This window comes from Setaria viridis, chromosome 4 (assembly GCF_005286985.2).
Source record: "Setaria viridis chromosome 4, Setaria_viridis_v4.0, whole genome shotgun sequence".
NCBI classification, from domain to species: domain Eukaryota; kingdom Viridiplantae; phylum Streptophyta; class Magnoliopsida; order Poales; family Poaceae; genus Setaria; species Setaria viridis.
Genome location: NC_048266.2, coordinates 14,852,356 through 14,864,470, shown reverse-complemented (window position 1 = coordinate 14,864,470; position 12,115 = coordinate 14,852,356). Strand labels below are relative to the sequence as shown.

At 48.4% G+C, this 12,115-nt stretch overlaps 2 protein-coding genes across 2 annotated transcripts; both read right to left on the bottom strand.

The window, feature by feature from the left end:
• Positions 1-1,017: 1,017 nt before the first annotated feature.
• On the bottom strand, positions 1,018-3,903 carry LOC117852083 (uncharacterized). The gene is made up of 2 exons (XM_034734012.2): positions 2,978-3,903; positions 1,018-1,766 (listed from the first exon to the last, which is right to left on the bottom strand). The coding sequence occupies exons 1-2, from the start codon at positions 3,446-3,448 to the stop codon at positions 1,764-1,766; spliced, it is 474 nt and encodes a 157-aa protein (XP_034589903.1). The 5' UTR covers positions 3,449-3,903; the 3' UTR covers positions 1,018-1,763.
• A 4,923-nt stretch (positions 3,904-8,826) lies between these two features.
• Positions 8,827-11,041, bottom strand: LOC117853468 (uncharacterized). Its single transcript, XM_034735820.1, has 2 exons — positions 9,922-11,041; positions 8,827-8,846 (listed from the first exon to the last, which is right to left on the bottom strand). The coding sequence occupies exons 1-2, from the start codon at positions 11,039-11,041 to the stop codon at positions 8,827-8,829; spliced, it is 1,140 nt and encodes a 379-aa protein (XP_034591711.1).
• Between the last annotated feature and the right edge of the window lie 1,074 nt (positions 11,042-12,115).

The following is a 12,115-nucleotide window of genomic DNA, read 5'->3' as shown; positions in this document are numbered from 1 at the left end:
TCCGCATATTTCACGGTGAATGTTGCATGAAACATAATGTTCATATTGCGGTGGGAGTTTTCTATCCCAGAGTCAAACGGCGTAGACATTTTTCTATATTATTTTTCACGTTACAAACAGTAACCACGAATGTTGCACTAGATAATTTTGAATGTTTCGTAGGAGAAAATTTCGCATCGGACGTCCAAGCGCTATCAGCGCCGTTCGACTATTTGCTACATGTCGCTAGTTCCAAAAACTTGTAGTAAAATTCAACTAATTCATGACATTTGTCCCAAAAAGTTCTCAAAAGTTTACCCTAAAATTTGAAGCAACGGCATCAAGCTTTTTCTTGTGGTTGTACAAGGCAGAATCCGTTATTCCAAGCGTTTTTTCTGTAGTTACTCATACACCGTACCTTTTTTACATTTTTTTAAATCTCAGTTTGTTCCAACTGCTGTTCTTTTTTCTCTCTTTTTTGCAGCCTGAGTTCACCGTCAATGTTGCACCAAGATAAAGAATGAGGACGTCCAGGAGGCTGGCACCATGATTCTGCTCTACCTCTGATTTGATGGGTACACTCTTGTGTTCAACTGAGATTATACCTCCAAGCATTCTTGTTTTATGGTGCAAGTCTATATTCTGTGATATTTAATAGCCGGTTTGGGGAAGCAGTGAGGTCGCGACTCATAAATAAATGTGTTTGGTTTTTTACAAACATCTATAAAATTAAAAAAATCAAAATAGAAACGAAGGAAGTAACAATTTGCAGAGGAGGTATCTAAGTTCCTTTCAATTTTCAAACATCGTTACACAATATAGCTGGCATCTAAAATTACCCTCCGACAACTGCAAAAAATATCTTTCTTTTTGGAAGGCAAAATCATCCTCGAACAACATATCTATTTTAATTTTTACTTGCGGGAACAAGGACCAAATGAGAATATACAATGGAAGTGAACCCAAAAAAGTAAAATCAGCATATCAAGGCAACCGAACTTCAACGGTTTCATCTCATTGACATTATAAAGCATATAAACAAATTTTGGAGCAGTTTCTGTCTACAAACTGTTTAAGACAAAAACTAAAATTATGTAATATCTTAGCGTTTTCTATCTGGGAGACAAAGAAGTCAAAAATAACTAAATCTTGGAGCAGTTCTGTCCAAGAACTGTTTTCTTTTTCAGGAAGAGCATCGTCTAATTAAGATAAAAGGTATAATTCTCTGAATCTTGAAGCAGTTTCTATCTGAGAGACCAAGAAATGAGAAAAGAATATATCATGGAGCAGTTTGGTTCCGAGATCAAGGGTGAAAAATAATCGACAACCCCACCATTTTAAAAGCATTTCACGTCGCAAAAGATTGAGTACATTCAGTCATGACCTGCACATTCAGACAGAACGAGACACTTTTTTGGATGCTATGCGCAGGTTGCTCAGACTGATGTTCAACAGATCATAGGTAAGCTCAACTAGGACAGAAGTTAGCCATAATCCTTGCTTCATATCCCTTCCTTCACTCGCCTAGACGACGCTTCTTCATAACATGATCGTGGACCCTCATCAAATCTTCGTCGACTTCTTTGTCCGTGAGAGGAAAGTAAAAGGGCGCCCTAAGTTGCCTCATCACCTCCCTCTCTGGGCTTGGGGGACCCTCATAGTCGTAGAACTTGTCCACCTCTGATTTTAGGGTCGAGGGATCCATCCCCATGGCCACTTCCAAACCCAGTTTGAGCAGCTCCTCGTCATCCGGTTCCTCTGCCTGGTCTTTATCTTCATCAGAGCTACTAAAGCCCACCAAATCAAGATGTTCAGAGAAGCGACGCGACGCTAGTCAGTCGATGGTTATTGAATGTGAAATATCAAAACTAAGAAAACCATAATAAATGCACACATTAATCACAAAAGAATGAAGTTAAATGCAAGTGGAGTTTTAGCCTCTGCTATGACAAGGATATATTGTACTGTAATTTGTTGATTGATGCCTTTATGGAATGATTGAATGTTCAATATATGGAATAATTGACTTGCTGGGTATACGAAGAATTTATTAGCGTACATGCTGTAGTCACACATTTTCTTACATGTTGCTAACATCGATTGATCTGATGATTAACAAAAAATCATCAAGAATTTTTTTTTCAAGTGCTGGCCTAGCAGATATATATCTTTTTCTTAACAAAAAGATATATATGACCATTTTATATTTCATCCAATTGCTGTTTTTTATTGAAAAAAACATGCACCTTGTGTAGGCGGCACAGTTCATCAGTTCAAAATCTGCATCTTATGAATCACCTCACCTAAATCAATTTTCACAAATACAGATTGAAAATAAAAAAACTAAATAGTATGTGTACGTGTGTACCTGGTCCTGATTTTAGTCATCGACACATATCTTTACCGGTTTTTGTCTATGCGTGCGTGTATAATTACAGCTGACTCAGATGCATTTGGAAAGGTCATGCAAAAGCAAATAAAGTCTACCCAAAGCAATATTCAACCTACAATTTTAGTATTAGTATTAAGTAACTACTGGTTGCTCCTGAAACAGGGCATGTGGTTTTAACTTTTAAGAGGTACTACTAAAACCGGACAAAACATGATTGCCGATTGAGATGTGCTATTGCCAAACACAACTACTAGAAGGCTACGTCACCAACGCATCTAAAATTCTGAATTACTGCAGAGAAGAAGAAAAGTAGCTAGCTAGCGCCGTAGAACTGGAGAAATGTGTGGTTACTTAGGCTTAGGCTCTGTTTAGTTCCCTCATTTTTTCCAACTTTGGTACTATGCAAAAAGAAGATTTCTCATCACATTAAACTTGCGGTACATGCATGGAGTACTAAATGTAGACGAAATCAAAAACTAATTGCACAGTTTTGTTGTACTTTGCGAGACGAATCTTTTATGCCTAATTAGTCAATGTTTGGACAATAATTCACAAATACAAACGAAATGCTACAGTTGCGTATTTATGGTAAAATGCAAACTTTACCACTCCCAATTTGGGAACGCTCCAAGGTGGCAGGTTCCAAGCGTGGACAGCGTAGCGGCAGGATTCAGGCGCCGGCCAAGGCACGTCCACCAACCCGTGGGGCTCGTCGGCGACCTCCACCACTTTGTGCTCTGGCACGTCGACGCCGAAGAGGCGCTGCTCCAGGGAGAAGTAGACCAGATCGGGGTTCGACGGGCACACGACCGACAGCACGGGTACCTTCCTCGGCAGTCCGGTGTCCTCGTAGGTGTCGTCGTTCCAGATCTCCTCGAAGCTCACCGCGTACTTCTTGTTCCACTCCCACCCAGCCGGAGTGTCAGCGATCCGCCGCGTCCACATGGACACCGTCGCTGCTTCCTTGTCGTGGCAGTCGCCGCCGCCCTCAGGGATGATCTCGACATACCGCAGCTCGCGGCGGCTCACCGTGACGCCTCGGCGGGTGTGGATGTCGGAGTCAGGCCGGGGGGGCATGTCCAGAGCGCGGTCCTCCGGGAGCTTGTGAAAGAGCAGCACCGGGTCATCGATGAAGGGGTCGCAGTCGCAGCTGAGGAGCCCCCACGAGAGGTCAAACCACCAGAGCGTCGTCTTCTGGGACACCACGCCGGCGGGAACTCACTCCCTGTCCTCCGCGGCCAGGGGGCAGCCCAGGTCGTTCCGGGTCCACACGTCGCCGCCTGCGCGAAAGCGGAAGAGCCTGGCGCGCTCGGCGCCCTTGACAACCTTGAGCTCGGCGACGGTGTAGTCGCCGTCGTAGGAGGCGACGAGGCCGACGCTCTCAATTTTGTGGGAGACGGGGATGCCCCCGTGGCGGCGCGCTGGGATGCGTTCGCCGAGGGGCGCAGCCGCGTGGCCCTGCTGGACGCCGGCCGTACCGAAGTGGTGCGCCAGCGCCACGATGAGGTAGGTCAGCATCGAGCCGACCGCGGAGTCCACGCCGGAGAAGGGCTCGATGCCGAAGTTGAGGGGGAGGCAGTCGGGCCCGGTGGCGAGAATGTAGGGGTACTTGTCGGGCTCGTTGGAGTCGGGATGGGCGAGCGGACCGACGGTGAGGACCGTGACCTGCGGCGGCGGCGCGACCCGGAGGAGAAGTCCGCGTCCCGTGCCTCCGCGTCGCTGGGGATGGGGGCGACGCGAGGGACGCGGCCCAGGATCATCCACGGCCACGCTGCCGATATGGCTTGCTTCGGTTCGAGCAGAGTGAAAGAGAGGAGGAGGATGGATTTGGTGTTGCCGATCGATTTGGGGGAATTCGGATGGCAATTAAAGCTGGGGGCGATGGGATTTAGCTTGCAAAAGAAGATTCCTTCAATCCATTCCATAACTCTACTTGTGGGCCGTGACATGGTAGTATGGCACACGCCATTGCCAGCCCAAAATGCAAACGCCTAATCAATGAACCGAGTTTCATCTTGTGGTTTCGCTGTATTTTGGCTCAAATTTGCGTGTTCGGTGTGGAAAAGCGAGATATATGGTGAGTTTGTGCAGCCGTCTGATGCTTAAGTTCACTACCTTTTTTGTCTGCTTGTTCAGTGTGGAAAACAAACACGTTCGTGCAGTACCAATGTCATGGGCCATCATTCAGAGCACCACATTGAGACTGAATGTCAGTCAGGTTCAGTTAGCTTAACTTAGATTGAGATGTATATCAAAATCTCTGCAAGAAAGGGGGGGAAAAGATCAACATTGGAGGAACATTGATTAACCCTGCAGCCCACAATCTTAAGCATCAGATAAAATACTAGTGTAAAGAATGCAGATTAAGCGGCATCACTCATGTACAAAAATGGGACCAGTCCGCGTCAGTGTAAATTACTTGCTGCTTTGTGATTTTCTCTGAGATCTCTGAATGAGAAGTGTTCCTCAACAAACATGAGGAACAAAAAATTGCAAGCCAAGACTATCCTTCAAGAAAGACACCTATTTCGTTTGTGGCAGTACAAAACAATGGCAAAGAAGAAACAGAGTGCAAGAATTCAAGAGAACAGGGGAAAAAAAAGATTGCACAGTTAGTGAAATCAAAATGTTGCCATGAATACATCTTATTCATCACATTGTGAGTTAAACCGTATAGACATCTCGAAGAAAGCATGTATGGAACTAACATACTGGGAGCAATATCTGTTTAAGAACTGATCCTTTGGGAGCAAGTAATTTCTGTCAGTGACCAAAAGCAAAATCGATCCAATCTTGGAACAATTTCTGTCTGACACAAAGACAAAAAAGATGATCTAAAATCAACATTGTATGTGTAGCCCCACCCTTGACAAGACATTCAACAGGACACAAGTTTGAGCAACTTCATGACCTGCACAAAGGAGGGAGACATCTTAATTAGACAGAAGAGACTTCTTTCACTAGCCGATGGAAATTAGTACAGAGTGGCGTTTGCAATACAGAAATAAGCTCACCTATGAAAAATTTAGCTGCAAAGCTTTGCTTCATAGCCCTCATGTCAGTTACTCGCGTTCAGAGTTGTAGATGGTTATGCACCCGCAGGGCCTTTAGAAGGATATCACCCCCCCAAATTGAGAGCTTTAGAGAAACAATGCTATTCAGAAATTGGTAATAACTGAATGTGAAGTATGACAATCCAGATACCCAATTAAGAACACAGTGATCACAAAGAATTAAGTGCAGCAGGAGATTGCCATGTAAATCTGCTATGAAGAAAATGGCAATTGTAATTTCTGTTGGATGCCTATATGCAATAATGGGACATCCCATGTATGGAATAATCAGGGTTTCAGAACATCAGTTGAAGTATTAGCACAATGAAGTTGTTTCTATAGACAAAGCTGTGATTGCAAACTGCAACCGTGTTATTGCTAACATCATTTGGTACCACTGCTCTATCTGGACAAAAGAATACCGCTGCTAGTCATCAGAGAGTCATCAAAGAAGACTTAAAATGGTTGATAAAGCACTCGTGAGCATAAAATTGTCCTTAATATAAAGTGCATGCTAGTTTTGTAGAATGAACAGAACATCACTTCAAATAGTTCAGCTAAAGCACGATGTACAGGTTCATTAAATACATTTACAGGTAATGCGGATTGGAAGCAGAAAATATCTTAATTAGCATATGCACCTGATTTTGGTAAGAAAACTAAACTAGGTGATCATGCAGTGCTAACTGCTAAGTACTGGAAACACAAACATCACACATACTCGCAGAACGATACGCAGATAGATAGATCAAATGGTGCGCACTCCTGAAATCAGAATTCTGTCACCGGGAAGGGCAACAACATGACATATTTACTGCTCTTGGGAAAATTTCCAAAACAAGGCATTCATTACTCTGAAACACCACATGATTTCAGATTCACGCATTAAAACGAAGACAGATAGATCATGCAATGCTGTTGACCAAAGGTACTCAAGGCATATGCTATGCGTTGGGTAAGCCGTTGCGCTACTTCACTAGATATGAAACTCCAAGGGGAATCAGCAGGATTATTATGATATCTGAATTGCAACCACACAGGATGAAACAAGCAAACCAAGCAAATGCAAAGTAGCAGGTATATATGTCTTACCTGCCGCAACCGCGGGTGGCAGGTCGTCCCAAGCGAGGACGAAGCGGCCTACGGCCTGCGGCCATGTCACCGATTTGTTGGTCAGCTGATAGGGCTCGTGGTGCACGACCCTGCGCTCGTGCACGTTGACACCGAAGAGGCGGCGCTTCAGGGTGAAGTAGAGCAAGTGGGGGTCCGACGGGCACACGACCGCGAGCTGGGGGACGATCCGCGGCAGCCCGGTGTCCCTGTAGCTGGCGTGCTTCCAGAGCTCCACGAAGCTCATCGAGTAGTTCATGTCCCACAGCCACTCCTCCTGACCGGGATCCATGATCCGGGTCCACATGTGCACCGTCGCTGCTTCGCTGCCGTCGTCGTCGTCGTCGCTGACCTCAGGGCGGATGATCTCCACGTAGCGCAGCTGGCCTTGGCTCACCGTGATGCAGCGCTGGCCGAACATGAGCGGCGTCTCCTCGTCGACAGCACGGCCTTGCGGGAGGCGGTGGAAAACCAAATCCGGCTCCTCGTAGAAGTCGAAGTAGTCGGAGAGATCGCAGCTGAGGATCCCCCACCTGAGGTCGAACCACCAGAGCGTGCTGCCGATGGAGACTGCACCGTGGGGTAGCCACTTCCGGGCCTGCAGTTCCTGCGCAGGCAAGGGGCATTCCAGGAACGTCCAGTTCCACTCGCCGCTGCCCCGCTCGAAGGAGAAGAGCGTGTCGGGGATGCCAGTACTGCTGTCAACCTGGAGCTCCACGATCACGTAGTGGCCGTCGTCGTGGGAGATGAGGCCGACGCTCCAGATGTTCGAGAGGATGGGGAAGGGGTCCACGAGGTTGGGGATGCGCTCGGCGGAGGCCCTGATCAGGCCGCCGGCCGCAGTGTGGAAGTCGCGCACCACGACGAGGTAGCTGTCTTGGGGGTCGTCGCCGAAGAACTTTCCCGTGGACGGTGCGACGGCGAAGTGGGCGAGGAGGCAGCTGGGGCCGGCGGCGATGATGTAGGGGGACTCGTCGGGGCGGTTGGGGAAGAGGTGAGCGCTGCGGCCCGCGGCGAGGAAGGTGACCCCGGGCGGCGGTGCCACCGGCAGGGTGAAGTCGGGCGCGGCCGCGGCCGCGGCGTGATCCGCGCGGACGATCCGGCCTAGGATCACCCACGGCGTCGCCATGGGGGCTTGGTGAGCTCGGCTTCCGGCGAGCGAGCGAGCGAGCGAGAGGGAGAGCGGTGGTGTTGGCCGTTGGGGGTGATTTGGTAGTTGGCGTCGGCTATGCAAGGGCAGGATGGTGATTTGAAGAAACGGGCTACGTGATTTGGCTTCTTAACCTGGATACGCGTTCGTTATGCTACTGAAGTACTGATATTTTCGTGGAGTAATTGTTATTATGAAAACTGAATTGATGGCTTCTTAACGACTTAACCAGCGCAGTTCCATGTGACTTCAATCTTAGTTCCTTGCAATTAATTGTTCTTTTTTTCCCTCCAAAAGTTCATCACTAATTCTTTCCCCAAACCATCTGGTGGAGAGCTAGCCATTGAATTGATTTGTTCACTGCCTTTGATCTTGTGATTTCGCTGTATTATGGCTTAAATTTGAATTGTGCGCCATATATTGTAGTCCTCGTTTTGATTTGCGTGTTCAGTGTGGAAGAAAACAAACACATTCATGCAGTACTATGTCATGCGCATCATTCAGCTTGCTCCCTTGAGACTGAGTGTCAGGTTCAGTTAGCTTAGTTTCACCCAGGTTAAATTTATACAGTATTAGGTTGAGATGTATATCAAAATATCTGCAAAAACAAAGAGGATATCAATATTGGAGGAACATTAATCAATCCTAGATCCCACAATCTTGAAACACCAAGTTTTTAAAGGGTGCAGATTGAGCCGCACCAGTCATGTACAAAAATGGGACCACTTTTCTTGAGTATAAATTTGCTTGCTGCTTTGAGATTCACAGAAATCTCCAACGCTAAGCTAAGTTTTATGGAAAAATTTTGTGTCAAAAACATCAAGGGACACATATTTGCAAGCCCACATCATCCTTCAGGGAGGACACCTATTTCATATGTGGCGGTACAAAACAATAGGAAAGAAGGAAAAAAACAGAGTGCCAGAATTCAAGAGAACAGAAAAGGAAAAGGCTGCTCAGGTTAACGCAATCTAAATATTGACATGAATACATCCAACTCATCACAATGTGAGTTAAACCGTACATACATCTCGAAGAAACCATGTATAGAAGTAGAACTAACAAACATTGAGCAATGTCTGTTTAAGAACTGATCCTTTGTGAGCAAGTAATTTCTGTCGGTGACCAAAAGCAAAGACAATCTAATCTTCTGGAGCACTTTCTGTCAGAGACCAAGTGTAAAAAATGAACTAAATCTCATTCTGTGAGTAACGCCACGTTTGACTTAGCATTCAACAGGGCAAAGTTTGAGCAACTTCTTGAATCATGACCTGCACAAAGGAAGGAGAGTTCTTAATTAGACAGGAAGGCGACTACTTTTACCAGCCAATAGAAATTAATGCAGAGTGGTGTTCACAAAGCAGATATAAGCTCACCTAGGAAAAATTTAGCTGTAGACCTTGCTTTATGTCCCTCATGTCAGCGCGTTTAGAGTTGTCGATGGTTGTGCGACTCCAGGCCCTTAGTTATAAGTTATAAGGATGTCAGCCCCCCAAATTGGAAGCTTCAGAGAAACAATGCTAGTCAGACATTGCTAGTAACTGTGTGAAATATCACACTTACAAAACCGAAGTAAGAATACAGTGCTCACAAAGAATAAAGTTAAATGCAACTGGAGATTGTCAGGTAACTCTGCTATGACAAGAATGGCAAATTGTAATTTCTCACACAAACTAACAAATTTGTAAGGCACCCTGGGAAACATCTTTTAAACCGGTTTCTTATGACAGTCCTATGGCACTACTAGTTCACCGGTTTCATATGACAGTCCTATGACTAATACACCATAACACAAGCGTGCGATGGGATGAACTGGAAACACAAACACTACATACTTGCAGAATGATATGCAGATAGATACATCATATAATGCGCTCTTGAAAATAAGGATTCTCTCACGGCTAAGCGCAATCACATGAAAAATTTACTGCTCTGAAGAAGCTTCCTAAAACAGAGCATGCGGTACTTTGAAGTGCAAGGAACACAGACAACACATGGTTACAAATTAACACGAAGATAGACAGATCATGTAATGCTCTTGAATCTAGGAAATTGCAAAACACAAGTACTGGAGACATATGTTGTGCTTGTGCCTGCCAAGTCATCAGTACACTAGTACACTAGCGGAATCAGCAGTCTGAATGAATGAACTATCGCAGCAATGCAGGATGAAATTAAACAAGCAGGCAGACCAAGCACAGTAGATTTTGCTGAAATGAAATGCGGACACGTCTTACCTGCGGCACCTGGGGTATCCCCGGGTGGCAGGTGCCAAGGCAGGAGGAAGCGGCCGGCTGCGGCTTCGGGCGCCAGCGTTCCTTTGTTCACCACCAGATTATAGGGCCCTTCGTGCACAACCCTGCGCCCGTGCATATTGACGCCGAAGATGCGCTGCTTCAGGGTGAAGTAGACCAAGTTGGGCTCGGACGGGCACACGGCGGCGAGCACGGGAACCCTCCGTGGCAGCTCGGTCGCCCTGTAGCTGTCGTCGTTCCAGATCTCCTCGAAGCTCACCGAGTAGGTCTTCTCCCACTCCCACCCTCCCTGACCGAAGACCATCGTCCACATGTGCACCGCCACTGCACCGGCCTCACAGGTGATCTCCACGTACCGCAGGTCGCCTTGGCTCATCGTGATGCAGCGATGGTCGAGCATGCGCGGCGTCGCCGCGGGCAGGGCACGGTTCGGCGGGAGGCGGTGGAAGAGCAAAGCATCGTAGTCCCCCTCCATGTCGCAGCTGATGATCCCCCAAGAGAGGTCGAACCACCACACCGTGGACTCGAGGACGACGGAGCCGTGGGGAGCCCACTTCCGGTCCCGGTCCTCTGCAGGCAACGGGGACTCCACGTTCTCGTCGTACCACTCGTGGTAGCCCGAGTGGAAGGAGATGAGCGTGGCGCGGTCGCTGCCCCTGTGAACCTGGAGCTCGGCGATCGTGAAGCTGCCGTCAGCGTTGGGGACGAGGCCGACGCTAAAGATGCTGGAGAGCTGGGGGACGAGGCCGGGGCGGACCGGGCGGTCGGGGACGCGCTCGGCGGATGCCGTGATCTGGCCGTCGGCCGTTCGTCGAAAGTGGCGGGCCATGACGAGGTGGGTGTCTCGGGGGTTGTCGCTGAAAAAGAGCCCGATGGAGGGCGCGACGGCGAAGTGGGCGAGGAGGCAGTCGGGCGCCGCGGCGATGATCCAGGGGCACCCGTCGAGGAGGTTGGGGTCGGGGTGGGCGCTGCGGCCCGCGGCGAGGATGGCGACCCCGGGCGGCGGCGCGACCGGGAGGGTGAAGTCTGGCGCGCCAGCCGCTGCGCCGGCGGCGAGCTCCGTGCTGACGGCGCGATACAGGAGCACCCACGGCGTCGCCATGGGGGCTTGGTGCGCTTGGCTAGCTTCCGGCAGCGAGCGAGCGAGCGGGAGGGAGAGCGGTGGTGATGGGCGTTGGGCCGGGGATGATTTGGTACGTGTTGGCGTCGTCTGATTTGGGGGCAATGCAAGGGCAGGGATGGTAATTTAACGCAACGGGTTACGTGACTGGGTTTCTCATCCAAGACAAGATACCGTTCGTTCCAAACGTGATTTTTCTCGTGTACCTTCGCACCGAATCCAGATCTAATGTTCCATGTCACTTACATTATATTTTGATACCGAGATTTTTCACAAGCTTTTCAGGGACTTAATTCTTAGTCCCCTGCAACTGTTTTTTCCCCCTCTCCAAAAGCTCACCACTAATTCTTGCCCCAAATCATTTGATGGAGAGCTACACACTGAATTGCATTTAATCTCAAAGACACTACTCTATATCATAGCATTTCGAGCAGATCGCTTATATCCACCCTCAATACCAAAAAAACTACCATTTAGGAGATTTTAGAGATCAGAGAGAGCTCCAGCAGACTATCAATCTCTTCCCCAATACCAAAATCTCTTTGGCAATTGCTAAAAACTCACCTCCTCCATTGCACCTCCACCTCGCGCCATAGCCATGAGGAGGAGCGGCTTCGTCCACGCTCCTCTTCACCGGCTCCATCATCAGTGGAGGGGCGAGGGTCCAATTGCGGTTGGGATGGATGAGCAGGTGGAGGGGCCGCAACCGCGGCGAGAAGCTAGTGGGCGCCGCCGCTGCATCTCCACCTTGTGCCATGGCCGTGAGGAGGAGCGCTTCTTCACCGGCCACCAGCTGAGGTAGAGGGGTGGGCGCTGCAGTCGATCGGGATGAGCCGGTAGAGGGGGGTGCGGTCGGCAGGAAGAGATTGGGAGGGGGCGGCTGGTGCGGGAGAGGTTGGGAGCGGAGAAAGAAGGGAGGTGCAGAGGAAGAAGGGTGGGAAAAAAGAAAAAAATAAATAAAGGGTACATGCATTGGAGGAGGTATCGGAGATTGATTTCTGGTAGTATGCTACAGCTATGATCACTTAAATCGCAAAAGTAACTATTGAAGAGGGA

Bases quoted from the DNA above. Each gene is read 5' to 3' on its own strand.
- LOC117852083 (XM_034734012.2), bottom strand. From the start codon at position 3,448: ATGCCCCCCCGGCCTGACTCCGACATCCACACCCGCCGAGGCGTCACG.
- LOC117853468 (XM_034735820.1), bottom strand. From the start codon at position 11,041: ATGGCGACGCCGTGGGTGCTCCTGTATCGCGCCGTCAGCACGGAGCTC. The intron at 8,847-9,921 runs GTAAGACGTGTC...GGTCTCTGACAG, and splicing joins GGATACCCCAGGTGCCGCAG to AAAGTGCTCCAGAAGATTAG.